The sequence below is a fragment of the Echinops telfairi genome, unplaced genomic scaffold (assembly GCF_000313985.2).
Source record: "Echinops telfairi isolate 266 unplaced genomic scaffold, ASM31398v2 ScPeMD7_7475;HRSCAF=8513, whole genome shotgun sequence".
NCBI classification, from domain to species: Eukaryota; Metazoa; Chordata; class Mammalia; order Afrosoricida; family Tenrecidae; genus Echinops; species Echinops telfairi.
The window spans coordinates 15,259,205-15,284,856 of record NW_022111379.1 but is presented as its reverse complement, the minus strand read 5'-3'; the positions used below and the strand labels follow the sequence as shown (position 1 = coordinate 15,284,856).

General features: G+C 42.8%; 1 protein-coding gene and 1 long non-coding RNA gene across 5 annotated transcripts in view; one reads left to right on the top strand and one right to left on the bottom strand.

The window, feature by feature from the left end:
• The window catches only part of PREPL (prolyl endopeptidase like), a 39,733-nt gene that overhangs the window by 10,783 nt on the left and 3,298 nt on the right, over positions 1-25,652 (top strand). For 3 of the 4 annotated variants that reach the window (XM_045285714.1, XM_045285713.1, XM_004699762.2), the window contains 12 exons: positions 3,076-3,198; positions 4,584-4,650; positions 5,254-5,460; positions 6,410-6,545; positions 9,715-9,931; positions 10,508-10,693; positions 15,747-15,944; positions 19,856-20,031; positions 21,632-21,848; positions 23,311-23,460; positions 24,077-24,200; positions 25,114-25,187. In XM_045285714.1, coding sequence (XP_045141649.1) covers positions 3,076-3,198; positions 4,584-4,650; positions 5,254-5,460; positions 6,410-6,545; positions 9,715-9,931; positions 10,508-10,693; positions 15,747-15,944; positions 19,856-20,031; positions 21,632-21,848; positions 23,311-23,460; positions 24,077-24,200; positions 25,114-25,187 — 1,875 coding nt within the window. The remainder of the gene's footprint in view (positions 1-3,075; positions 3,199-4,583; positions 4,651-5,253; positions 5,461-6,409; positions 6,546-9,714; positions 9,932-10,507; positions 10,694-15,746; positions 15,945-19,855; positions 20,032-21,631; positions 21,849-23,310; positions 23,461-24,076; positions 24,201-25,113; positions 25,188-25,652) is intronic. The other variant, XM_004699764.2, reaches the window with a different exon arrangement.
• Positions 11,062-25,606, bottom strand: LOC123521183. The gene is made up of 4 exons (XR_006679653.1): positions 23,146-25,606; positions 20,699-20,841; positions 20,264-20,338; positions 11,062-12,967 (listed from the first exon to the last, which is right to left on the bottom strand). It is a non-coding gene; the product is annotated as an uncharacterized LOC123521183 (long non-coding RNA).

Here is a 25,652-nt window from a genome sequence, read left to right as displayed (position 1 = left end):
TTAAAAATGTGCTGAAAAACTCGGCTTATACACGAGCATATACGGTAATACGTGCAGGTGGTATAAGGGGTAGTTAACTGCTTCATCCTTTTACATGTGAGTATCCAATGTTCCCAGCACCATTTGCCGAAGAGTGTTTTCCGTAATAAATTTTCTTCATATCCTTGTCTAAAACCAATTAAATGCCAAGATTTACTTATATGTCTACACCACACTATCTTGGTTACTTAAAGTAGTCAGGATTCATCGAGTAATCACGTAGCTCTGTTGTTAATTCTGAAATTAGGAAGTGTGTGACCTTTTTTTCTTTTTTAACAAATGATAAAACCAAAGCCACAGAGCCCAAGGTTTCAAAATAAATTGTTAAGATAAACTTCAGGTAACCTAATTCACAGTACTTTTCTTTTTTCATGCCTTGTATAGTAAATCATCACAAATGATTTTTACAGTCATAGAGGATGCCATAACAAATTTCCATGTAACCACTATTCAACATGACTTTTTTAACTAAAATAATTACATACTTGAAAAACCCCGTCTGTTCTCCCTGATTACGTTCCTTTATCTCTCCAGGAGATCATTGGTATCCTTAGCCTTTCTATAAATAGCTACATGTTAGATAGCTATATAGTAATCTGCAAATAATGTGTAGTACTGTATGTATGTTTGAAAACTAGTCAACTATTATTTATAATGTATGTACAATTCTATAACATGCCTTTTCACTAAACATGAATTTGAAATTCCTATATATCTTTATATAGTGCATTTATTTTAAGCGTTGTATAGAATTCTATTGTATATACCACACTTAAGCCTTTCAGCAGGGAGCGGTGCGTGGGATGGTAGGCTATGAATTTGATCATTTCAGTCAGGGTAATAACTACTAGTTTTCGCCATTGTTGATGGAGTATTACTTCCTTTGCAGTGAATAGGTAATCCATAGCATTTTATTATTGTGCAAATGTTACCCAACATTCTTTCATCTAATGAGTTTAGCAAACACTGATCTTTATCCAAAATCATTGTTTCAATGGGAGTTGCTCACCAGTAATGTTCCAATTCTATTATTATTCTGAGATTGATTCAGTGGTCTTATTCTATGAAGAACCTATGAGTAAATAATTTCATTTTCTTAGATCCTTGTTTTCATTTAAATGTTTGTGCCTTAGTGTTTTAAAACTATTACTGTTTTGTTTTTTCTAAGTGCATTGTAACCAGTGATAGTAATTAGTCTTTTTGATGCTCGCCTTGTCCCAGAGGTGGCCAGGAGGAAGCTGGCTATGTGTTCTTTGGATACATCTCCATGACTCTTTCAGCAAGTCTGGACTTTCTGGCATGAACTGCCCCAGACTAGTCCATACCCCGCCTACCCCAGAGTTGGAATCAGCTGCGTGCAAATAGCACCAATTTGACATCCATCCCTCCAGTGCCGCTCTGCGTCACCATTTGTCTGTTGTTAGTGGTCAACATGGTTGCCATTAAGGTTTTACATATTCCGGTCTTCTGTTTTAGAACAACTTCCTCTTGATTTCATGGTTTTTGGATGAGTCACCTGGAAAGCAGCAGGTGTGCTCAGTTTTTCTACCACTGGAATGCTGTAACTTTCGTAAAATTTAGAGCAGTTGAAGTATTACTCACCTCACCCTTATTAGCTAGCATATGACCTTAACACAAGTAGATTGGTAGAGTATGAAGAGTTGGCTAAAAAAGAATAGGTTCCCTCTCTCACCTAACCCACCAAGCCCACTGCCATTGAGTTGATTCTGACTCAGAGTGGCCCTGAATCGGGTCTCTGCGATTATCATCTGGAGGGAAGCAGACCACCTCATTGTTCTCCTAAATGCTGCTGGTGGTTGTGAAACACTGGTCTGGGGTTAGCATCACAGCCCTCATCCCACAGTGCACCAGTGCTCTGATGACGGTACCAAACCTACTGCCTCTGAGTCGATTCTGGCTCCTAAGGACCCTTCGTAAAGTGCCCTAGGCTGTCATTTGTTCCTTTCCCAAGGAGCAACTGGTGAATTTGAACCACCAACCTCACAGTGAGCAGTCTTATCCAACATCACTTCCAGGGCAGCAGTTAAAATAAAATCTCGAAGCACTTGCTGCTGTGACAGACTAAGACCCAAAAGTAACTGGGAGTGCTTGATGAGTATTCTGTCACGTTCCAGTTTCCCCGAGCCTACTTCCTTTTGAGGAATTATTTATACAGTGCTTACTTGGATCTATGACAGGAAAATGTTAAATCAGGAATGTAAATTCAGTTAAGAGGATGAGTCTTGGATCCAGCTGTATTAACTTCAGTTCTGCTTTGGCTGTGGCCCCCAGTTAGAGTACGCATATAGACGTGACAGAGCCGGGTTCTTGTAGAACCTAGAACGTGTCATGAGTTGGCTCTTGACGGCAGAGAGGCACGTTCAAAGGTATCCTGACACTACAAAAGTGCTGTGAACGTACAGAACAAACAAGCCTGGGGCTGGAGGGAACCAGCAGTTCCTAGTGCTCTGTTGGAATCCCTGGGGGGTGCAAATGCTCACCACATTTACTATAACGAAGAGCTGACGGTTCAAGCCCACCCGCAAATAGTAAATATGCATGACAACTATGACCCTCCGATGGCTGGAGTCTGAACGAACATCACGTAGTAGCTCCACAAAGTCCTTCCATCGTCGAAACAGAGACTGAATGATTGAGAATACCACACCTACAGCACCAAATTTGAGGCTCAGCCAAATCATAAAGCCTCTCAAGTTGAAGGGAGAAACCTTTGTGAAAATGGTTGTTTCTCCACTTACTTTGTGTTAGTGGGTTTTTGGTTTTGTGATGATGTTTAATTTTAAATTGTAAACTCTGATAAGGAGAGTATCGTGGACACACTTGTCCGTGCAGTTAATCTCCACCCACTGTGGGAGGTCCGGCACAAAGCTTGGTGCAGAGAGCTGGCGTTGAGAACGCTGCCCAGAACTCTTGCCTGAACAAACCGGCAGAGTATTGAATGATCAGATTTTTTTTTTTTGACTTCTTTTTTCCTAGTTTGAAAGAGTTCATTCATACCAATAAAACTTTTTTCAGGATCTTCTGCCGCTTAAACAAGAAAGCAAAAACTCCCCTTCAGAAAACATGGATGCCTTTGAAAAAGTGAGAACGAGGTTGGAAACACAGCCACAGGAAGAATACGAAATCATCAATGCAGAGGTGGGCTCTCGCACGTCTCCCTCTTTTTCCTTTTTTTTTTTGCACGTCTCATTTATAGAAATCTGGCATTACCAGTTACTACAAATGAGATACTTTATAATTTGAAAAGATGTCTCACATCAAATTTATACTGCTTTTGACTTAAAAAATGTGCTGGAAGACGTAGAGCCAAGAGTAAGTGGAAGTGTAGTCCTTAAAATAAATTGTAAAGATCGAAATAAAGATGAATGCCCAAGTGTATGTAATACATTAACTGTGTATTTTGGAAGCAGTCAGGTCTGATTTTTGTTTACATTTTGCATAATTACAAGAAGTTCAAAATAAATTAATTCATATTTATTATCTGAGAAGAATTCAATTTCTTTCTCTACACATTTTTGGAAATGGAAAAGTAGTATAAGCCAACTATTTGTATAAACATTTTATGGTTGCCACCGTCGTAGATAATGAAGATACAGATCAAACAAACAAAATTTTCAGTAAGATGAGAAACAGAACCACAGATTATGGATGGAAAGCACATCCATGGTGCATGAGGATAGCACTGGGTTCTTGTAAAGCAGGAGTTCCAGTTTAAAACTGTGCCACTAGCGAGCATTTAGTAAAGGTGTCCTATGCCATCTAACGTCCTTTCAGGTAAGCAGTCGTGTTTGATTTGTAGGCGGTAAGTAAGAACACTAGTCTGAGATTGGTAATGCTTATTCTCTTCATCTCTAACTGCCTATGTTTGTCACCCCACAGTGAGTAATTCTTTTTGAATTTTAGTGTATGTGCTGCCGAAGCAAGCACAGTTCTTTTAGAATCAAATCAAATAGCGCACAGTTGGCAACAGATTGTAGAGCAAAGCATCTCAGAGTATTGTTTTCTGGCTTTTCTGGCTAATCTGAGTCAGAGTTCTCTCATCTGTTTCATTTTGAATTATTTTAACGATGCCAGATTTTTTTCTTAAAGATGCCCCTTGAACCTTGTTAATTGAATCAAATCAGTAGTTCCTAACCTGTGCTCTATAGGGTGTCAGATGTCCCCGGCATACTCATACAGCTGAGACGGTTTTGCTCTGCCTTCTCTTATCTCATGCATGTATGCATTTGGAAAGCCTCTGGGGAGGTGAACATATGAAAACAACTCCATGATTACTATGCTGTAAAACATGGTTTGTTGTGTATTTTGTGCATATGCTCCCAACAGGTCTGCTTGCCACACGAGACTTCCTTTCTGCATCTGGAAGAGTCCATGATGAAGTTCTGTGGGGGAACCTAAAAATGTTTCTGCAGACAGTCCATTATCTCTTCCGTTTCCATGAAGTTTTTGAAGCTCCCTCACATTTAAACTAAATAATGCCCAATCGGTTATCAAATGACTCATTCATATCTTTTTGCTATCAGGTGAAACACGGAGGTTTTGTTTACTATCAAGAAGGCTGCTGCTTGGTTCGTTCAAAAGATGAAGAAGGTACATCCCAATTTATCCTCTTAACATGCTCTGATGCCTTTTTCGCAGTTTGTATTTTTCATGGGAAATTTGATAGTAATTCCTCAAAAGTAAAGAAATTATTTTTTTAAGATGTTTGAGTTTTTTCCCTTTTTTATGATGTTTTTAATATTTGGTCTTGGTTAAGGTATATCTAACAGGGACACTTAAAAGCTTCAAGAGGGAGAATAGAGGTAGAAACCAACATTTGTAGAGCATCTACTTCTACTATGTCTCGGGTACTAAGCTAAAGCACTGTTCACACATCATTCAAGATTGTTTATTGTCTCTTACTGTCTAGACTATGGTTGAAAAAGACTGTATGCAAGACCAGTATCACATAAGTTGAGGCATAGAATAATACGAGGGGTCCTTCACAAAGTTTGTTGGAAAGTGGAACTAAAAGATAATGAAGTTTTTCCACAAACTTTTTGAAGCCCCATTTGAATTGAATATCAGTCTGCAGCAATATTAAGTAGCTAATGCTAGTCTCTGCAGGTTAAGTTGCTGAAGAGGAATGCTCATTTAAAACAAACACAGTGGCTAAATATTTGAAGTACGTTATCTTTCATGCCCTTTTTACAGCCGACAGTGACAACTACGAAGTGTTATTCAATTTGGAGGAACTTAAATTAGACCAGCCCTTCATTGATTGTATCAGAGTTGCTCCAGATGAAAAATATGTGGCCGCCAAGATAAGAACTGAGGATTCTGAGTCATCTACTTGTGTAGTTGTGAAGCTCAGTGATCACCCTGTCATGGAAGCATCTTTCCCAAACGTGTCCAGTCTTGGTAAGCCACGAGCCAAATAGCTTCCCCAGGGAATGGCCCCCTCTCCTAAAGGAGGTTGAAATGCCGTGTGTGTGAGAAGGTGTGGGCCTCCACTTAGCCCTGTAGGCTGAACAACTTCCTGGGTGCCTTTTATGAAGGAGAGTACATCGTCTTTAATTTTATGTCTAAATATGCTGATTTTAAAATAACATCTGTATACTTTAAGAATTAAGATCAGAGTCCAAATTGTGCAGTACTTTGCCATATCAAAAAATTCTCTAATTTATTACATATCGTAAACTTTTGCAAATAAATTGTATCATAATCTTTTTTTTTCCAGTCTTGAATTAAAGTCTTTTGCAATCAATGAATCTAAGACGTTTTGCACATTCCCAGCTCTCTGAAATCCGTCTCGCTGCTCAGATGGTGTTGTGCAGTCACTGTCAGCCAGGTGGCAGTCATGATGTGATGGGACACTTCCAGGGACAGCGGCTGGTCAGAGCAAGAAAGCACCAGCAGCATAGTGCCGGATCATTTCCGCTGTCCTGGGGGCTTGCACAGGGGCGAAAAGACTTAGGCCTGAGAGAAAATGTTCCCTTTTTTTCCCTTAGTCTTTAAGTTGGAATTTGTAGATTGAAACACATTTCTTCAGCTGAAAGCCAGTTTGACTACCAAAATCTTTCCCAAATATTGAATGTGCAGGTCCTTTTTGGAAACGTAACCACCCTGAAACCTGTAAGTTCTTGAAAACTTGGAGTTGATGCAACAATATTTTCATCCTCTGGGAAACTCCCAGGCTAATGCAGAACACAGATTATATACCGGGGAGCCTGCCATACTAAATTTCCAGGGATCAATTTGCAGTTCATTTTGGCAATCCACATTAGGATGTGTGTGTCCACCCCCTCTTGCTTTTCATTTTAACTGTAAGAATATGGCTGAGTACAATTCTTCCGTTTTTGTCGTTTAGAATGGGTCAAAGATGAAGAAGAGGAAGATGTTTTATTCTACACGTTCCAGAGGAACCTTCGCTGCCACGACGTTTATCGAGCCACTTTTGGTGATAATAAACGTAATGAACGTTTTTACACAGAAAAAGATCCAAGGTACTAGAATCAGGTCCTTAAATCTTGTTCTCCAGATGTACATCATATACAGAAAGAGCTTGAACTTTGCACATGCTTTCTGTGCTCCCGCGTGATGTTCCATTGTTCCTTTCTGTAAATAATATAGCCACCTTTGAAAATAGAATCTTCATAAGGCCAGCGTGCCCTGGCTGAAATTTTCATCCTAAAGTCTAAACAAATTTGTGAAATTTTAAACAAATCTTAGATTATCATATTCTGAACTGCCCTAAACATGTCCACCAAGCCAAATATGGCTACTGAACACTTGAATTGTGGATATATTGATGGGAGATATGCTGAAAATATAAAATACACACCAAATTTTGAAGAGCTCACACCAACCAAATTAGGAATGTAAACAGCTCATTTTTAACAATTTGTATATTGATTCCATGTTCATTTTATTATAGCTATACTGGATTGAATAAAATACATTTCTGTTTGCTTTTTTTAATATGCCGACCAGAAAAGTTAAGATTACACATATGACTCACATACTACTACTCTTGGACACCGCGCACCTGTTTTATGAAGGAAGAAGCTGTGACTTAGCTGAGGTTGCAGAGCCCTTTAGATGCTGAGCTAAGAATAGAAGCCAAGTTATATGGTGCTGTTTCTTTCTGCTACAGCAGTGGTTCTCAGCCTTCCTCATCCGCGACCCTTTTATACCGTTCCTCATGTGGTGACCCCCCCAACCATAACGTGATTTTCGTTGCTCCTTCATAACTGTCATTTTGCTACTGTGATGAATCGTCATGTAAATATCTGATATGCAGGATGTATTTTCATGGGTACAAATTGAACATCATTAAAGCATAGTGATTAATCACAAAAACAATATGGAATTATATATTAAGAAATATTTACTTCTAATGACAAATAAATGAAATTTTGTCTTGAAGCATGGTGTAGCCTGGGTAACAGTCGTCTTATGTGGGTGTATCTGCATGTGGCAGACCCGCCTGGAGCCGGAAAGAGGAGTGGTGTCTCAGTACTTAGGACCATCAGAAATATGTGTTTCCCACGGTCTTAGGCGACCCCTGTGAAATGGTCATTCGACCCCTGGGTTGAGAACCGCTTCCTTAGATGGCCTTTGAGGAGGGAAAAGATCCCTCCTAAATAGGTCTTCATCTCTCTCTCTTCTGCTAGGGCCGAGTCCCTTTCTGTGACGTCATTAAACGCAGATTATGCAAATCTCAAAATCTTTCTCAACACCAAAAGGTTCTGTAGGGAAAGTGACAATGTTCAATGTACATTAAGATTAGTGCGCTCCTTATTCCCTTATAAAACAAAGCAGCCACCTCCTGTCCTACCTACTGTGTTTTGGTTTGGTTTGGCTTAATATTTGTAGTAATGTCTCCCAAAATGGAAGCTATTTAAAGTGCTGATCTTGGTTGACTAAAGATCCTGATTTTGGCAGGAACCAAGAAGAGTAAGGTGAAAATGACCATAACCGTGCTTTTATTGTTGTTTGTGTTCAAAAGTAGAGCTTGATTTTATACAGACTACTGAGGGAATACAAATTCATTGTTAACTGCAAAGGTTGAGTTGTTAATGAAACATGTAACAGTTTGCCGCCTTCACCAGAGATGAGAAGACCTATTGGGTGCCTGGCTACCTGTGCTGCACAGTACCGTAATACAGGAACCCTCCCAAGGGGAGAAAATGTGGAAACAGACTCCATGTTCTTGAATCCCGCTTTACTGGGCCTATTGATTCTGGAGGAGTCCCTGAGATGATGACACTGAGCTGCTCTTTCAACCTGTAATTGAAATTAGCCCCTGAAATCACGTTTAAACTAAGTAGCAGTTTAACCTAAAGAGTAAAGATTATCCGCTTGAGTATTATGTTAATTAAAAAAAATAAAAGCCATTTATTAAGGTGACCAGATATCCGCTTTTGGCGGGACAGTCCCAATTTTTAACAATTTTTCCTACGTCCCATGGCGTTTTTAAAAAGCCTCGGTTTTTGAAAAGAATGCATGACAAGCTAGGCTACACAGTTTTCGGCTGCCATGTGGCTATTTCGTCAGGATATGAATTTGATCAATGGTGTCCCGCTTTACCAATGTTCAAATCGGGTCCCTTTACATTTACAGATGACCAAAAGGTTAACCGCTGTTGTAAAGCACAGATGAAAAAGTTAGGAGCAGGGAGTTTAAGTAAAACTTCTAGCGCAGAAAGGACAGGAATGTTGACACAATGTGAAGGATGTAATCAGTTGGTCCCTGGTCTTTACACCTGAAAACTGAAATGAGGTGGCTTTTGCTTTGTGTGTTTTCACCAAAAATAAAATATAAAAACAAATCATGTAACAGAATTACCAAACAGCAATAATAAATCACTTTTTTAAACTTGTAACTGAAAAGCATGACGTCAGAAGACAGAATTTTCTATTCATTCATAGAGATGATCGGATTATTAAATTGCTGTGCTTTGAGCCATGATGTCCATTAGTTTTTAAATTTTGCTTTCCTCCATAGTTGAGTAAGTTCTCCTTAAGGCTAGTGTTCACTTTGATTCCTTATAATTTTCGGTAGCACGGGCAATGATGTTGGTACCCAAAACAAAAACAAAATTAACCACTTCATAAAATCTCAGGGCTGAAAGAACTTTAACGATATTTATTAAACAGCCCCTATCTGAAAATGAAGGAAGGTTACCGGCTGCATAGACATGGGATAAAGTAAATATAGCAAATGTTATCAGTCATAGAATCTTGGTACCAGGTGTTCACTTTACTTTGCACCTTTTCTGTTTATTGGAAAATATGTATGATAAAATGCAAGTGAAAGAATTATTTTGAAAGTTTTTTGAGGGGGAATGTGAGAAAAAATAAGACTAACCCTCTTGGTTTATATGAGCAGCATTAACTAATACAGTGTCTTTATTTTTTATCTTCATTGTAAATGAGCAAATGGACTAACCCCCCTGTGAAACAACTGCTATTTACAAGACAGCATGCATGTAAAATTTACTACATTTTCTCTTTTTTAACAGTTTTATTGGGATAAATGTCACATACATTTCAATAGTTGAATCACAATTAGCCGTACAATCGTCTCCACAATCAATCTGAGAACGTTTACTTCCTTCATGTATGAAATTTACTAGGTTTTCATATTTCTTTCTCTCTCTTTTTTATACAGCTACTTTGTCTTCCTTTATCTCACAAAAGACAGTCGTTACCTCACCATAAATATTATGAACAAGACCACTTCTGAAGTGTGGTTGGTAGATGGCCTGAGCCCTTGGGACCCACCATTCCTTATCCAGAAGCGAATTCCTGGGGTCCTGTACTACGTTGAACACAGAGATGATGAACTGTACATACTCACTAACGTAGGCGAGCCTACAGAATTCAAGGTATTCCTGAATTTCCCTTCTTCCCAGGTGGTTTCTTGAGACGGCCACACTCCCATCAACAGCATTTCTTGCTTCATAAATGTAGAAATCTGTGCCACCTTCCTACGCAACACGATTCTTTATCATTCTTCTCTTTCCTTAGGGGTAATACCTCCATGTCTTTTCATTGCTCCTAAAAAGGTTAAGAACTATGGCATACTCTAGCATGATTCTATCAGTTAACAGAAGCCAAACTGAGTGACTTAATTTAAGAAACGTACAATTGTAGGGTTTTGTTAGTTGGCCGTTGGACTACTGTTCTCAGTAGACTCACTCAGACATCTGCAGCCAGCTGACAGTCCTGTGGTTAGTGTTGGCCGTCAGCTCAGCTCAGCTCAGGATGACACTTTGTTAGCATCCAACACGCTAGCATGGGCTCAGTCACCTGAAGCCGGTCACACGCATCCCTGATTCAGAGGACATTCCTTCAGCTTCTCATAAAACAGGAAGATGAACATTTGTGGTCTAGTTTTGGATAGGTTAATCTCTGGATGCCATAACTGTTCAGCTTTTGTTACCTCTTTTTCCTTCAAACAGCTCATGAGAACAGCAGCTGATAGTCCTGCTGTTATGAATTGGGATTTATTTTTCACGATGAAGAGAAACACCAAAGTTGTGGACTTGGACATGTTCAAGGATCACTGTGTCTTGTTCCTGAAGCACAGCAATCTCCTTTATGTGAATGTCATCGGTCTGGCTGATGACTCGGTGCGATCTCTGAAGGTGCGTTTACTTTCCAAACACGGTTAATCAGTGTTTTGTTCGTCAAGCAGCAGTGCTCTTCATCAAAATGCATGTGTAGTTTATCTTAATCCAGCATTTAAATTTTTAATAATAACAATGTACTTTTTTTCTTAAAAGGAACTTAAACAAAATTGAGCATACTGAGTGTGTCTCAAATTAATGAGGATATTTTTATTGGGGTTTTTTTTTCTCCAGCATATTGGGAGCTCTTAAAGATGTCGTAACATTCCATTAATCAAATAGATCAAGCATACTTGTGCAATTGCTACTACAATCAGTTTCAAAACATTTTCTTTTTTCTGGAACTCTTTGAAATCTGTTCCCCATTATACGCTCCCTCCCCTCCCTTTGCCCCCAGGAACCCTTGTTATCGTTTATATATATAATGAGGTTTATTTTAGAAGTGCTTGTAGAGCTTTGCTTTTAATGCAGTTTTACTTAAAATACTGTCTTATACCTGGACTTTGGAGGTAAGGTCTAATGCCATTATATTTCTCTTTGTACAGATATAACTTGATAGATCTAGTACACTACAGCTTGGCTACTGGTATCTACCTCTGCCTGCTGCTTCCCATCCCACAGCCCGGCAGGGGTACTTGTTTTGCCCCGTGTGTCTGCCACTGCATATCTGTGTGTCTGCCTCATCGTCTGTTTGCAGTTTTTGTATCCAAGGGGGAAGGGAGTGGCTTTGCTTCTTTTCACCGTGGGGGTGGCAGTCATGTCCCCGACACGCTGATTGACTATGGTCCAGAAGGGTATTTGGCTCTCACAATAGAACTTGCTGAAACAGCAAACGGCATCTCATTTACACAAATCTAAAGCATCGTTAACTTGTGAGTTAAGGTAGCAGGCCCTGAAGGGAAGCGGAAATGCTTCATTTTTGTTTGATGTAAAAAGCCTTATTGAGCAAGTCTACCATTTAGACCTCCCGAGCTCCAGTGTTGTCACAGTTCTGCTACAATGCCTTCCAGGGGATGCCACGGGACTCCTGTGTGCACTGTGTTGGGCAGTCTTGGAGGAGAAGGTAAGATAGCAGGAGAAAATATCTGGCCTGAAGAAAGATGCAGCTTAGCATAAGAGATGTTACATAAAGTGTGCAGTGGATTGAATAAATGAGATCAAATCCAGAAAATGTGTTCTGGGCTCAGAGGAGAGGAGGAGGGCTTGGGAACATTTGTATGGGCTAAGTAGGATTTCCGATGAACCATGGAAGATACAATTCCCATTGGTAAGGAGAGGAATGGTATTCCTGAGTAAAGGCTGTGGAACTGAAGAAACTGAGGCTGAAGAAGTTCACAAAATATCGAGGACACGCGATTAACGACTCCATTTTATTAGAGTGACGAAGTGAATTTCTGTGGAGGAGCCGTGGTGTGCGGTTCTCTGCCTTCACCGTAAGGAACGCCTGCGTCAATCAGGAGGAGAGGCACCTGATACGTTTCTGAGCGATGGGAGTGATGTGAGTTGTTCAGTTGTACTGCAGGAAGTCATCTGTCAGGTTAGACTGCAGCAAGAAGAGGTGAGGGGTAAGCAGAGTTCGTTTTGAGGGTTTTTATAGTGGTATAAATAAAAATAACAAGGGCCTGCAACAACGAGTTCACAGGTGCTCCTAAAATCAGTTATGAAATGTAATGCTTCATCTCTTAAAAGACTGTATCAAACCCACTGTTGTCACGCCAATTCTGACGCATGGTGACCCCTTTATGGAGTTTCCTGAGACTAAATCTTGGCCGGAGCAGCGAGCCACATCTTTGCCCACAAAGCGGCTGATGGGCTCGGTTAGCAGTCCAGTGCCTGCCCGAGACTGCCCGTGGGTGCTCCTTAAAAGATTCTGTCCAAAGACAAACCTCAATCCCAGCCTTGAGTTACTTCTGACTCGCAGGGACCCCGTGAGGCAGAGGAAGAAGTCTGGACTCTGGGAGCAGAAAGCCTTAGCATTCCGCAGCAGACCTGTGTAAGCGTCGAGAAGCCAGGGACTTCCTCCTGGCCTTCAACTGCTGCACTCGGCCGTTTCTTCTCACTTCCTCGTCAATGTCGGAGTCAGACATCTCGTAGAATAGTGGTGTAATGCGATTCGTATTGAGCTGCTAGCCGAAAGGTCAGTTAGTAAGCCCCAGCCACTGGACAACAGAACAAGGAGATTGTCTGCTCCCACGCAGGTGTGTTGTCTCAGAAGTCCTAGGAGCAGATGTGCTCCAGCCCTAGAAATCGGGATGTCTCAGTGAGTGACACTTGCTGTAGTCTCATTGTACCCTGTCAGTAGGGGTGGGAGAGGCATAAATGTTGGCAGTGTAGTTATTACAACAAAATTCTATGTCATGAAAACTAAGAATACCCATTGTAGCTTACTATCTTTGACTTCTGAGTAAAATGACCACTTATATTTTGTATACACATCCCTGATCTAAAGATGTGCCTCTTTTTGTGTGTGTGGTTTGAGCTTCCGTTAGAGTATTTAAACTGACTGTATTGTCTATTTCTAACTCTTCGTTCCTTGCCCCTTCCCTGATCTGTGGGGTCCTTTGGCTTGTATAATGTTCATCCACAAGAATTAGATATGTCACGTGCTCCTTAGAGACTTGTATGGCTCAAACCTTGTCCTTCACGAACCACAACACACTGATAAACACAGCACACGCAAAGGGTGTTAGCCGGACCCTGGTGGGTTCCAGAGTAGTTCTGTATCTTTGACCAGAGAACTTTAAAACTCAGTCTCAGCAGTAGGAATGTAAAACCCTTCCTGTACCTCCTGGCCTGGCTTATAAGTATGTTCTCTGAGTCTCTTTTTCTTCTCCCAATAAAGAAGTTTTGGTATTTACTGTCTAAGCAGTTGGGGACTTTTTCACTTCGTTCAAACATCAGTTTCATTTGAAGGTGGATTCTGTATCCTCAAGTTAATTTCTTTTCACCATGGCATGTCCTAATTATTAATACATAACTCATTAAAGAGTCCCCTGGTAGCACAGTGGTTAAAGTGCTCAACTGCCTACCAAAAAGTCAATCGTTCAAACCCACCAGCCACTCTGGAGAACAGTGTGGTGACATAAAAGATTAAGCCTATAGGGCCTTTCTACTCCCCCCTACAGAGTCGCCCGCCACACGTTGGAGTTGACTGGTGGGTTTGATTTGGGGTTTGCTGAAGCTCAACCCCTTTTCTGTCTAGTATCTTAGGACCTGGCCAACTTCACAAGTATTCCTGTTTACTCATAGATGATACGGCAGGCTTATCTCAGTAGGACATGTATCTTCATACGTCCCTGAGGTCGTTAATAACTTATTTCTACATCAGTTGGACAAACTTTTCAAAAGTCCGTAGCCTTGCGTCAGTCTTTGTTGTGATTAATACCTTAACCTTGATCCCGTTAGTTTTATAAATACACCCAAAAAACATTGATTCAACTTGGTCTTCTAAAGCTAAGACAGCTCACTGCCTGGATCCCAGAGAACTGCCCCAGCGCCTCACCAAAGGGCAGGAAAACGGGCCTGTATGGGCTGCAGACCCCAGTGCCCAGTGGGGCCCCTCACTTCTGTGTGAATAAGGCCTCCGTTTCCCACTTTTTTTTGTTTGTTTGTTTGTTTATTCTAGTGTAAAAACTTTTATTGAATTTTTTTTTAATCAATTTATTGGGGCTCATACAATTCATCAGAATACATAGATCAATTGTGTAAAGCACATCTATACATTTGTTGCCCTCATCATTCCCAAAATTCGCTTGCCTCTTGGGTCCGTTTCCCACTTATTTTTGTCTCCAGTGCTGGCTTACGTTGCTTTAGCCCAGCGGTTCTCAATGTGTGGGTCTCGACCCCTATGGGGGTTTGGACGACCCTTTCACAGGGGTTGCCCGATTCATAACAGTAGCAAAAGGACAGTTATGAAGTAGCAACGAAAATAATGTTATGGTTGGGGGGGTCACCACCACATGAGGAACTGTATGAAAGGCTCACAGCATTCGGAAGGTTAAGAACCACTGCGGTAGACAAACTGTCCTTTAAAATAATCCCCAATTAGAGGGGAATAAATTAAGAGCTCTCTTTCGAAACAATTTGCAAATGTGTGCCTTTATTAGTGTTTCAGGGAAATAGATTCTTTAGATTAATTAGAAGTAATGTCCCAGCATCTGTAGGTGACATGATGACCCTTACACGTGTATTATCCCCCACCTACCTTTGTTGAACGGTGCCCCAGTGACGCTGCTGAACCAAGCCCTCTGATTTTCTAAGGAATTTGCTATTTCTCCAATTACTCAGGAAAAGGAGGCAATTTTCTTTTAATGTTCTGATTCTCAGGACCCTTTCTAGCCTTCTGTCGACCTGCTTACCAGACCTCGTTAAAAGGTATAAGAGAGACGTTAGTGGAAGGCTTGAAGCTGGACCCTGCTGCTCTAAGAGAATAAATTTTGATTCCTTTCCTTTTGCCTTAGAGTTAAGAATCGTATGCACAATAGCCCCGAGTCTCTCGGAGTGGATGTGTGCGAAAGGTTTTGTTCTGCACAATGGTTAGCCTGGGAGCTAACGTTGGCAACAGATTGTAGATGCGATTGTGCTGCTGCGCTGGTTTGTAGCCCTGGAATAATAACTGTCATCGCTCTGGCTGTCCAGGCAGCAGGATCAGTGCTGGTGGGAAACGTATTAAAAGCGCGTGCCAGAGTTCATGTGCTCGGATAACAGATCTTTGCGATGTCACCGGGGTCCATAATTACCATTTGATTTGTGCTTACTCTGAACCACTTTGCTATTACATTTGCCCAAGTTTCTATCTCAAGGTAAACTTTCTTACTAAAAAGAGATTTCATGTGAATCTATCATGACACCGTTTTCTATCATTTTTCTTTATTTCATTGGTCATGATGTGAATTTTGTATACTTCTCACTTGAAATATATTGTGGTGAAGTAATTCTAACTGAGGCATGGTGTTATTTGGGTACAGGTGGACTTGCTGTTCACATCATCTTGTTTAGCACAGACTTGGCTGGAATGAAGGGTTCTCAGAGTCTCCAGAAGGAGTAAAAATAACTTACTTTCTTCCCTTAGCTCCCTCCCTGGGCCTGTGGATTCATAATAGATACAAATTCTGACCCAAAGAACTGCCCCTTTCAACTGTGCTCTCCAATACGTCCCCCCAAATACTACACATACAAGTTCGCAGAAGGCAAGCTCTTTGAGGAAACAGGGCATGAAGACCCGATCACAAAGACGAGCCGCGTCCTACGTCTGGAAGCCAAGAGTAAGGTACGTCTGTCTTCGCTACTTTCAACCCAACTCTGCCCCAAACGTACTTTGTGCCAAATAACGTTCAGTCAGAAGATCTCAATGGCTTTAGGGTTGGTTTGAGGGCTCTTTGTTTTGTTCTGATTTTCATTTAAACTACACTTTTAAAATTACTGGAGTGAACGAGACTTGTACTGTCTGCTCCCCATGGCGCTTGACTCCGTCAGGGTGGAGGACATCTGATGACATCATCACTAGAGTACTACGTGCTGCCGCCGAGAAAGAGATACTGAACATAGTGCAGCATGTGGTCAACGGACCTTCTCTAGTTTGGAGAGATCAGAGAAGGATTCTCTGTGAAAGGGATGTCATTCAGGTAGGAGCTCTAGGATGAATAGACTAATTTTGAAAGGGAATGTTTTTGTATCAGACAAAAAAAAACCCAAACTCAACTACCACCGAGTTAATGCTGCCTCATAGTGACCCCATAGGACAGGGTAGAGCTGCCCCTGTGCGTTGCCAAGACTGTCGCTGTTAATGGGAGTAGAAATCCTTGGTGCTTTCAAACTGCTGACCTTGTGGATCACAGCCCAGTGCAACATCACCACGGCTCCAGCATTTTTGTGCACAGGCCCTGGAGATGTGCCTTCAAAAAGTGCAAAGAAGTCAAATACACCCAAAAAGTATAGTTAAAGATGGGAGATTTAGGGGTGAGTGAGCAGAGGTGGAGACGGAAATAAGTAATTTATATTCCAGGAATACCCAATGTACAGAATGAAGCATGTGTGTGTATGAATTGTGGCCTTGAATTTAAGGACTTTTATGACATCAGTATATCTGATATCATAAAATCTCACGTTTTGAGAGTGTATTTCCACAGGCCTGTTTTACCTGCTTTTATTGTTATTGTTGTTTTAATATATGATACACAAAGAGATTCAAAATATTCATGGGAAAATTGAGTTTTCCCAGGAACTATTTGAAGTCCCCTGGTGTATGTTTTTCTTTTGTGATTGGGGTAAAAGCTTACAGAGCAAGATGTTTTTCACCCAACAGTTCATACACTGTGTTTTGTGGCACTGATCGCAGCCCTCACAATGGAACAGGATTCTTCCCACTTCCTCCGCATGCTAGCAGCGTCCATTCGGCCTCCTTCCCTTCCCCTTCCTGCCCGCTGAGGTCATCTCTGGGCAGTGCTGCTCTGTGGATCTGGTACGGTTGATTGTTCTGTGGCACGAAGGCCTCCCTGGTGGGACTGCCCACTCTACGGGCCTGTCAGGGGCCTGAAAGTTGAGCCCCGGGAGCGAGTTCTGTCTCAGACCTGAAAGATGACCGATGCTATAGCCTACGGAGCACCACCACTTCTATCAGACCTGGTCTTTTGGATGTTTTGGATTTTGTTTATGTTCTTCTCGCACTTCCAGACCTCTTATGTGATCTCTTTCAGAGCGAGTCAGCCAGCTGACTAGGCACTGTGTACTTCCTCTGGTCTCAGGGCGTGGGGACTGCAGTGCCTCATCTACGAATACTGTCTGTCGACTGTGTTCCACCAACTAACCTTGTTGTCGCTTGACGCTATGGTCCTGAGCCTCGAGGGCAGAGGTTCGCAACCTTCCTCATGCCGCGACCCTTAATACAGTTCCTCATGTTGTGGTGACCCCCAACCATAAAATTATTTTCATTGCTACTTCATAACTGTCATTTTAATACTGCTATGAATTGGACAACTGCTGTGAAAGGGTCGTTTGACCCCCAAGGGGGTCGTGACCCACAGGTTGAGAACCGCTACTCTAGGGCCGAGAGTCTAGGCTAAGCATTTTCATCACTGTAGCCTTTGTATGTTCTGCCACATTCATGGGTATGTTGTCAGAGCTTATACACACGTAAATAGAAACAACCTCTTTCAAACTATTCATGGGCATAGTCCCTTTTGCCTTCCCCCCCATTTTTTTTAAGTCATTTTATTGGGGACTCTTACAGCGTCTATAACATTCCCTACATCAGTTGTATCAAGCATATTTGCACATAGGCTGCCATCATGATTTCCAAAACATGTTCTCCTTGAACCCTCGGTCTTCCCTCCCTTTGAGCTTGAGTGTCACATCTGTATATTGACCAGGAGATTATTGTGTCTACTGTTACTGCAAGATTGGGTCTGTAATATAGTATTTGCTTTTGTTGTTTTTAATTCTGTGCTTCTCCCAGTAGGAGCCCTGGTGGTGTAGTGGTTACGCACTAGATGGCAATTCTTATGGTCAGCAGTTCAAAACCACCAGCAGCTCCACGTGTGAAAAACTGGGCTTTCTACTCTGAGAACCAGAGTCTCGGAAACCCACCGGGGCTCCCTGCAAGTCAGCATTGACGAGCTGGCAGCAAGTTCGGTTTGGTGGCTCTTCCCAGGGTCTTCCTTTGCCTTGTTCATTTGTGCTGACCTCCAGCTTATGCCCACATCCAGGTGTGTGCACAGTAGTCAGTGATTTGGCTCCTCCTCCCATCCCTGGTAGCCTTCAAAGAATGGTTCTTTCTGTGTGGAGGCCTCGTCTTGATTGTTTACAGTGGTGGTGTCCTGTCTTGCTTGTCCTTTTGTGATGGACTCAGTTCACTCAGGATAATGTCCTTCACGCTCATCCTGTGATGACTCCGTTACTGAGCTGATTCACAGATTTGTTATTTTTTCGTGTTAAATGAACGTATCTTAACTCACTGATTTTCATTAAATCTCTTTAAGCACATAACACTTGTAATATTCAAAAGCAAGGCATGCTTGTTAGAATGTATGCAAAAGTACAGAAATGTGTAAGTTTAATAGATGGCTTTTTTAGTTCCATTTGCTGCACCTCGAGAAATAACCATGAATAACTTGGTGTATTGACTGTGGGACTTTGGGGGGGCGGGGACAAGCATATACTCTTTTGTGGGTTTTGGTTTTTCTACAAAACATGGGGTAATATCAGCCTATCAAAATGTGATTATACTGACATGGGAGGGGAGATTACCATGACCACGAAATGTGATTATTGTGTACCAAAGGAATGAACATTGGGGATGCCGTGGGGCAACGAAAGGAAAGGAAGGGGCCACTCTAGATGACAGTGACCCACGTGGTCAGAGTGCAGCTGTGCTTCCCGGGCTCTCGGTGGCTCCTGTTCCAGAAGGACGGGTGAGACCTTGCTTTTGAGAAACGTGCTCTGCTTGCACCACAGAGGGACTACATCATGGAAGCCGCCCGGCGATGAGCTGGGTGGCTCCTGCCCCAGGGCTTGCTACCAGCTCTGCCCCTACCTTTTCACAAGTCTTCCCCAACAAGGGCTTCTCTCACGGTAGAATGGAAGTTGGGGACAAAGCAGGGAAATGGAAAGTCTAAACATATTTTACTGAAATGTATTTACAAGTTTTATGAATGACTATACAGAGAAGTGAAAAATATTCTATGAGTTGAAAATCCCGAGGAAAAAGGACAGAAATGAGTCAGAAAATCCTGCCTAAAGACCTTGCTTTCTTTTCGTCAGCATATTGGTGAATAGTCAAAATTAAGAAATGGCCGTCGAATCCTACTAGTAGCAAGAATGCTCTGCCAAAATTCCTCAAAGTGGTAGGTGTTTCGGGCTTGTTCGAGGAGGGAAAAACGAGCAGTAGTAGTGGATCGTAAAGGACTCTTGATCATCACGTTACTGTCACGCAGAGCTGCCTTTAATAAAATGTTTTCAGTCCAGAGTCTTGCCATTCTTTTCTCGTTTGCAATCGAGGTCCGTGAGGTAGCTAAAAATGAGGCCACAATAAATCTGTGACCAAAGCGCGCTCGTCTGAAGTGAACTCTGTGTTCAGCATTAGTAAGCAGAGGGTGGGTGTGGTGTGTTTCACTTTATTTAAATTGGGGATTCAATTGCTTGTAAAGACTCCTCTCGCCACATGTAGTAATTCTTCTTTTCCAGGATGGAAAATTAGTGCCGATGACCGTTTTCCACAAAACGGACTCTGAAGACTTGCAGAAGAAGCCTCTCCTGGTACATGTGTATGGGGCCTATGGGATGGATTTGAAAATGAATTTCAGACCTGAAAGACGAGTGTTGGTTGATGATGGATGGATCTTAGCATATTGCCACGTTCGGTGAGTCTGCACCTGCTGGGGGAGCAGTCGCACATTGTGACAAATGTCTGTGATCACCACGGAGCAGGAGGCAAAAGCTTGCTTTCTCATTTGTATTGTGGAATTTGTGTACATCTAAAACTGTGCTGGTGGTGACAGGTGATCCCCCCAAAACAAAAATGTATATTATTTGGATTTTTAAATAGATGTATCTGTCACTATAATCACTTAAAATGATATTGTTTCCACTTACCTCTTCTCAGTGTAGATGCTTCTGTAATAGCTACTTGGTCTTCTTTTCTCTAGTCTTAACTTCCTTCTATTTGAGCTGTTTCCAAGATATAAATATGATTTTTTAACTCTGATGAATTAGGTAGGGAGTTACATTTCTATGTCATCAGTTTTATATCCAGCCCTTTAAACAACCTCCCAGTACTTAATCTGTCTACTTTCCATCATCCCCCTCTCTTCTTGTAGAACAATATCTTCCCCGTCATCCTAGCTAACACCTATCCACCACCTCCTTCCCTTCGGTAGCTCTCAAAGTCTGTTTCTTTGGGCATGAGATTATCTTCTTTTTTTTTTTTTCATCAGTGGTCTCATACAATATCTACTCCTCTGTGATTGACTGACTTCACTCAGCATATAATGTCCTCCAAATCCACCCAAGCTTCACCGTGACACTCACCTTGAACGGTGCCTGGTCTTCCTTCCCTCGTGTGTACGCACCAGTCTTTTCATCCGTTCTTCCACTGGCTGACAGTTACCTTGTTTTCCTCTTGCTGTAGTGAACATGGGTGTGCATATCTCTGTGTTCTCTGACTTCTCTTCCTAGTAAAGGGATTTCTGAGTCAGCATAAATTTTATGTCACTGCTTACTATTCTCCACCACACCCCCATCTTCACCTCATGACCTGGCCTATCTCTGTAGTCCCATTACACTCCCACACTTGTCCTGCAGTCCTACGTAGCCACCACATCCAGCCTTGCCGCCTCCTGTCCAGTGGCGTGATCCTTCCCCTCTGTGCCTTTGCACATACCTGCTGCTGCTTTCCCTCACCTGGCTCTTCTGAGAACTCACATTTCTCCTTTGAGGCCCAGTTTGGGAATTATCTCCCTTGGTCTGTGATCCTCACTTGTGTACATGCCCCCAACCTGGCAGCTGGATTTCTTTCCCTTCTATAACACCTTAAATACATTATGGCAGAAAAGGCACTGCTTGATAACTCATTTTTCTTTCTTATCTTTGCCCACAAAATTATTTTTTCCCAGAGTATTTCAAAGCATTTAGCATAATATCTGCTTGTAGGCGGGCACTGAGGAAACTTATTTGTTACATCAATTTTTGAATGGCTCTATATACAAGAGATCGGCATACTTTTTTAGTGAGGAGCCAGGTAGTAAACAGGGCATCTTTCTGGGCAAATGGTCTCTATCACCTGTGGTGGCTGCTGATGGTTTTCTCTGCTCCTCCCAAAATGTAGAAACCATTCTTAGCTTGAGCACCAGAAAAAAACATGGGTGGATGGATTCAGCCCACGGGCTTTTTCTGACCTTTATCTGTGTCATTAATCTGTGTGTGTCTCTTTCTTGCTAAAACCTTTTTGCCCTTCAATTTCAGGGGTGGTGGTGAGTTAGGCCTCCAGTGGCACGCTGATGGCCGGCTAACTAAAAAACTCAATGGCCTTGCTGACTTAGAGGCTTGCATTAAGACGCTTCATGGCCAAGGCTTTTCTCAGCCAAGTCTAACAACCCTGACTGCTTTCAGTGCTGGAGGGGTGCTTGTGGGAGCATTGTGTAATTCTGCCCCAGAGCTCCTGAGAGCCGTGACTTTGGAGGTGAGTACATCAAAGCTACCATGTATAGAGAGGGAGGCGGGACTCCGGAGGGCACTCTTAAGAAAAAGTATTCTCTGACAGGCTTAACCTAGCCGGGGAGGGGTGGGGGTGGGGAGGTTGTTAACAAAGCTTTTAAAGGTTATAGTTGTGCTTACAACCTTTCTCTAACTTGAGGAGAACTTCTAAAGGTATGTAACCCAAGTCTTGACCCTTCATTTTTTCTCCCTTTACAATTTTCTTTGATTTCTAACAACTTCTACAGAAAGATGCTAATGGCTCTCAGTTTTGACTTGTAGGGACCTTTAGGAACTGAGAGGGGAAAAGAAGAAGCATATCTGGCTCCCCAGTGCTGGGGAGGGGGGGGGTGCGCACTGATTCTGGAACACCCTGTGCTCTTGGCTCAGTTTGACCTTCTCTGGCCCATCAACACATTAGCCCTGGATTTGTGGTTATTGGCTTTTAGGTTCCCCACTCAGAATAAGCTTAAAATATTTCTAGGCTTTGAAAACATACCAGAGGATGTACAGTCAGAGAGGGGCAAACCGCACCATCATACTGGCCCAGGGAAGAGCCACCACTGGGCCAAGACATCTCACGCTGCCACCGCCACTTCTAGAAACTGGGTGCAGCTACAGCACAGGCTGTTGCTAGAATCAATCCTGTGGCATCCCTATTCTGTGAATCACTAACATCCCATTCAGAGTCTGGGTGCACCTGTCTGCTTGGCAGACCAAAGCCCCGTGGGCACCCCACGCTGCAGAAGAGCCAGCACAGGCAGTTTGGGACACTCGGTGCTTCCTCGGAGGATCAGGCTCTGATCCTCAGGTTGAAGAGGAGTGCTAAGCAGCCAAACGGTGGCAGATGCCCACTAGGTTAACATTTATATGAGGGGAAACTGTATAAGGCTCAGTGAGCAGCAACCTCTGGTTCATTCGACATTCGTTATGAGCTAGTGAAGAAGGCCAAGTGGCACGGTGGTTAGGACTCGAATCCACCTAGCTGCCCCGAGGGAGAAAGACCGGGCAGTCAGCTCCAGGAAAGGGCACGGCCTAGAAAGTCCTCTCTGGCCCTGTTGCTGTCGTAGGAGGCCCGCGCTGCACCCACGTCGGCCACCCACGGGGCCAGCGAGTAGCTGTGCCTTTCTGCAGCCTGGGTGTTTCCAGATTGTATTCAATCATGATTTATTACTATAGGGTCACTGTGAGTCAGCACTGACTCGGTGGCGGTAAATATAGATAAATATATATGATACGGCTCAAATGAAAATTGTAAACTGTGGAATTCGAAGGAAACCCACCTTCATACAGATGTCATCCAAGCCCTGAGCGAGCACCCGGGTTCCCGGGACTCAGCCTGGCGGTGAGCTCTGTCCTCACTCAGCACGTCCAGTCAGAGAGGAGTCGTCAGCTGAGACCTGTTTCCCCAATTTCTTAGCGTTTTCGTCTCCGTGGCTCTTTTTCAGGCCCCTTTCTTGGATGTTCTCAACACCATGTTGGATACGACACTTCCTCTGACACTGGAAGAACTGGAGGAATGGGGGAATCCGTCATCTGATGAAAAACACAAGAACTACATAAAACGCTACTGCCCCTATCAAAATATTAAACCTCAGGTAACACAGCTGTGCTATCCGGAAGTGGTAGATTTTGGGTTTTTTTAAAAAGATACTTGAGTTGAAGCAGGCGCTAGTAGGATGTAGTATTTTTGTTCTTGTGATAGTTAGTCTTCCTTGAGCACCATCTGTGCTAACACTGGGTGCTGCTGTTTGAGGCCTGGCACGGAGCTGCCAGGCCTTCGTTACAAAGTCACATCAGGTCACAGCCACTCAAGAACAGGCTGTGCCAAGTAACACAGAATCTTCAGGACTTCGCACTGGTTCCTGCTCTTTCGACTCGCTCCTGAGACCCTCCACCCAGCTGTGCATTGTAACTAGGACCCCAGGCAATTCCTCAGGGACATGTACGAATCCCGAGGAGCTTGTTATTAAACAGCGGATCTGATTCCGTTCATCTCCAGTGAAAAGGCAAATTCTCCACGGGTGGGGTCCAGTGGAAGCAGAATGAACCAGCTCAGCGCCCTGGTCTTCTGCTGTAAGCTACAGGACTTGGAAGAATGTCAAAGGAGAACATCTCTGAGTGCTTCGGCGGGGAAATGGCAGTTTTTAGTTTTGTGATCTGTAAGATGACAGGGGAGCGCGGGGAATAAACTGTGCACGTGCTTTCTTTTAGCATTACCCTGCGCTTCACATCACAGCGTACGAAAACGATGAGCGGGTCCCTCTGAAAGGAATCGTGAGCTACACGGAGAAGCTCAGGGAAGCCACCGCTGAGCATGCCAAGAACACGGGCGAAGGTAGGAGACAGCCCAGAAAGGACCGTGGCTCCTCGCACACTGCCTAGAAAGATGCCGTCCATGTAATCTCATTGACCTCTGGCGGGGACAGAGCAGATTCCTCCTTGCCTGCCTGCTCACAGCTAATACAGAATAAGCACGGCTGCTTTGCCTCTTTTTCTTTTTCTTTTTCTTTTTTTTTTTGACTTACCTCTTTTTCAAAGGATAGGGTTAACCCTATAACGGCTGAATTTTTAATTTCAGGGGGGAAATTTTTTTGTTTTTATTCTTTCATAGTTATCAATATATACTAATATATACATTTAATTGTATATATTACAATTAAACCCTGCGTTACAGGGTTAAAAGGAGGTAGGCAGGGCACAAATTAGAAAAAAAGGAAATATGAGCTCAGGGATGGAACTGTTAGACATTCACTTATTCAGCAATATTATTTACTGAGCCATTATTCCTGGAAACCTGTACAAGACAGAGTCTGAGGTTTTTACTCAGACGTCTCGATGTCCAAATTAGCTACTTGCTTTTTCTCCCGAGTTCCGTCCATTTCACTGGACAAGAATTCTCCGTTTCCTTGACACTGCAAGCCACGCCGCCGTCTTGGGCTTGGAGTGGGAAGGGCCCATGCACCTTATGCTCATCTCTGTGTCTCCTTCCGCCCATCGCGGAGGGTGGTGTCCCCTCCCCCCAGGACTCGGATGCCACAGGGCCAGTGGCTCCCTTCTGGCTCACAACTGTGTCTCCTCAGTATGGCGTGGGGTCCTTGGCCTTCATTGGTGGTGGCGGCGGCTGTGGTTTCTGCTTTTATTCTTTTGCTATTATTTTTGTAGCAGTAGGAAGGAGAGGGGAGAAAGGGTTGTCAGTCAATCCTCTTGAACCAGGGACCTTCTGATTGTGTTGTATGTAACTTTTCCAGGTTACCAGGTCCCCAATATTACTTTAGATATTCAGCCAGGAGGCAATCATGTGATTGAGGATTCTCACAAAAAGGTATGTTTCGAAGTCCCCCTCAGTTGACAGATTGAGTAGAGGTGTGCTTTACAGCAGAGCCACCTTACAGTGAACTGTTTGAGCCCAGTGGGAGGGCTCAGGGACAGGGATCAGCCAAGGGCAGAGGCACGTACTTGGTGAGTGAGCCCTGTTGAAAGAACAATAACCCTTGAGTAGCATGGGCAGCAAGACAGCTTCCCCCTTTCCCCTCCCCCATTGAAAACCTGGGTATAACTTTCCACTTCTCAAATACTTAACTACTAACAGCCTACTGTGAAGTCTTATGGATTACAACTACACTCACTCAAAAGCTACATATTGGATCTGAGACAAAAGGCATTTTGCAAAAAGGCAAGGTTTTTGTGCCTGCTGGCATAGCTGCATGAGCAACTTCACGAACTTCCATTTTTTTCTTTTTTAAATTATCATGATTCTTATGAATTCAGATGAATTTCTCCTAAATGG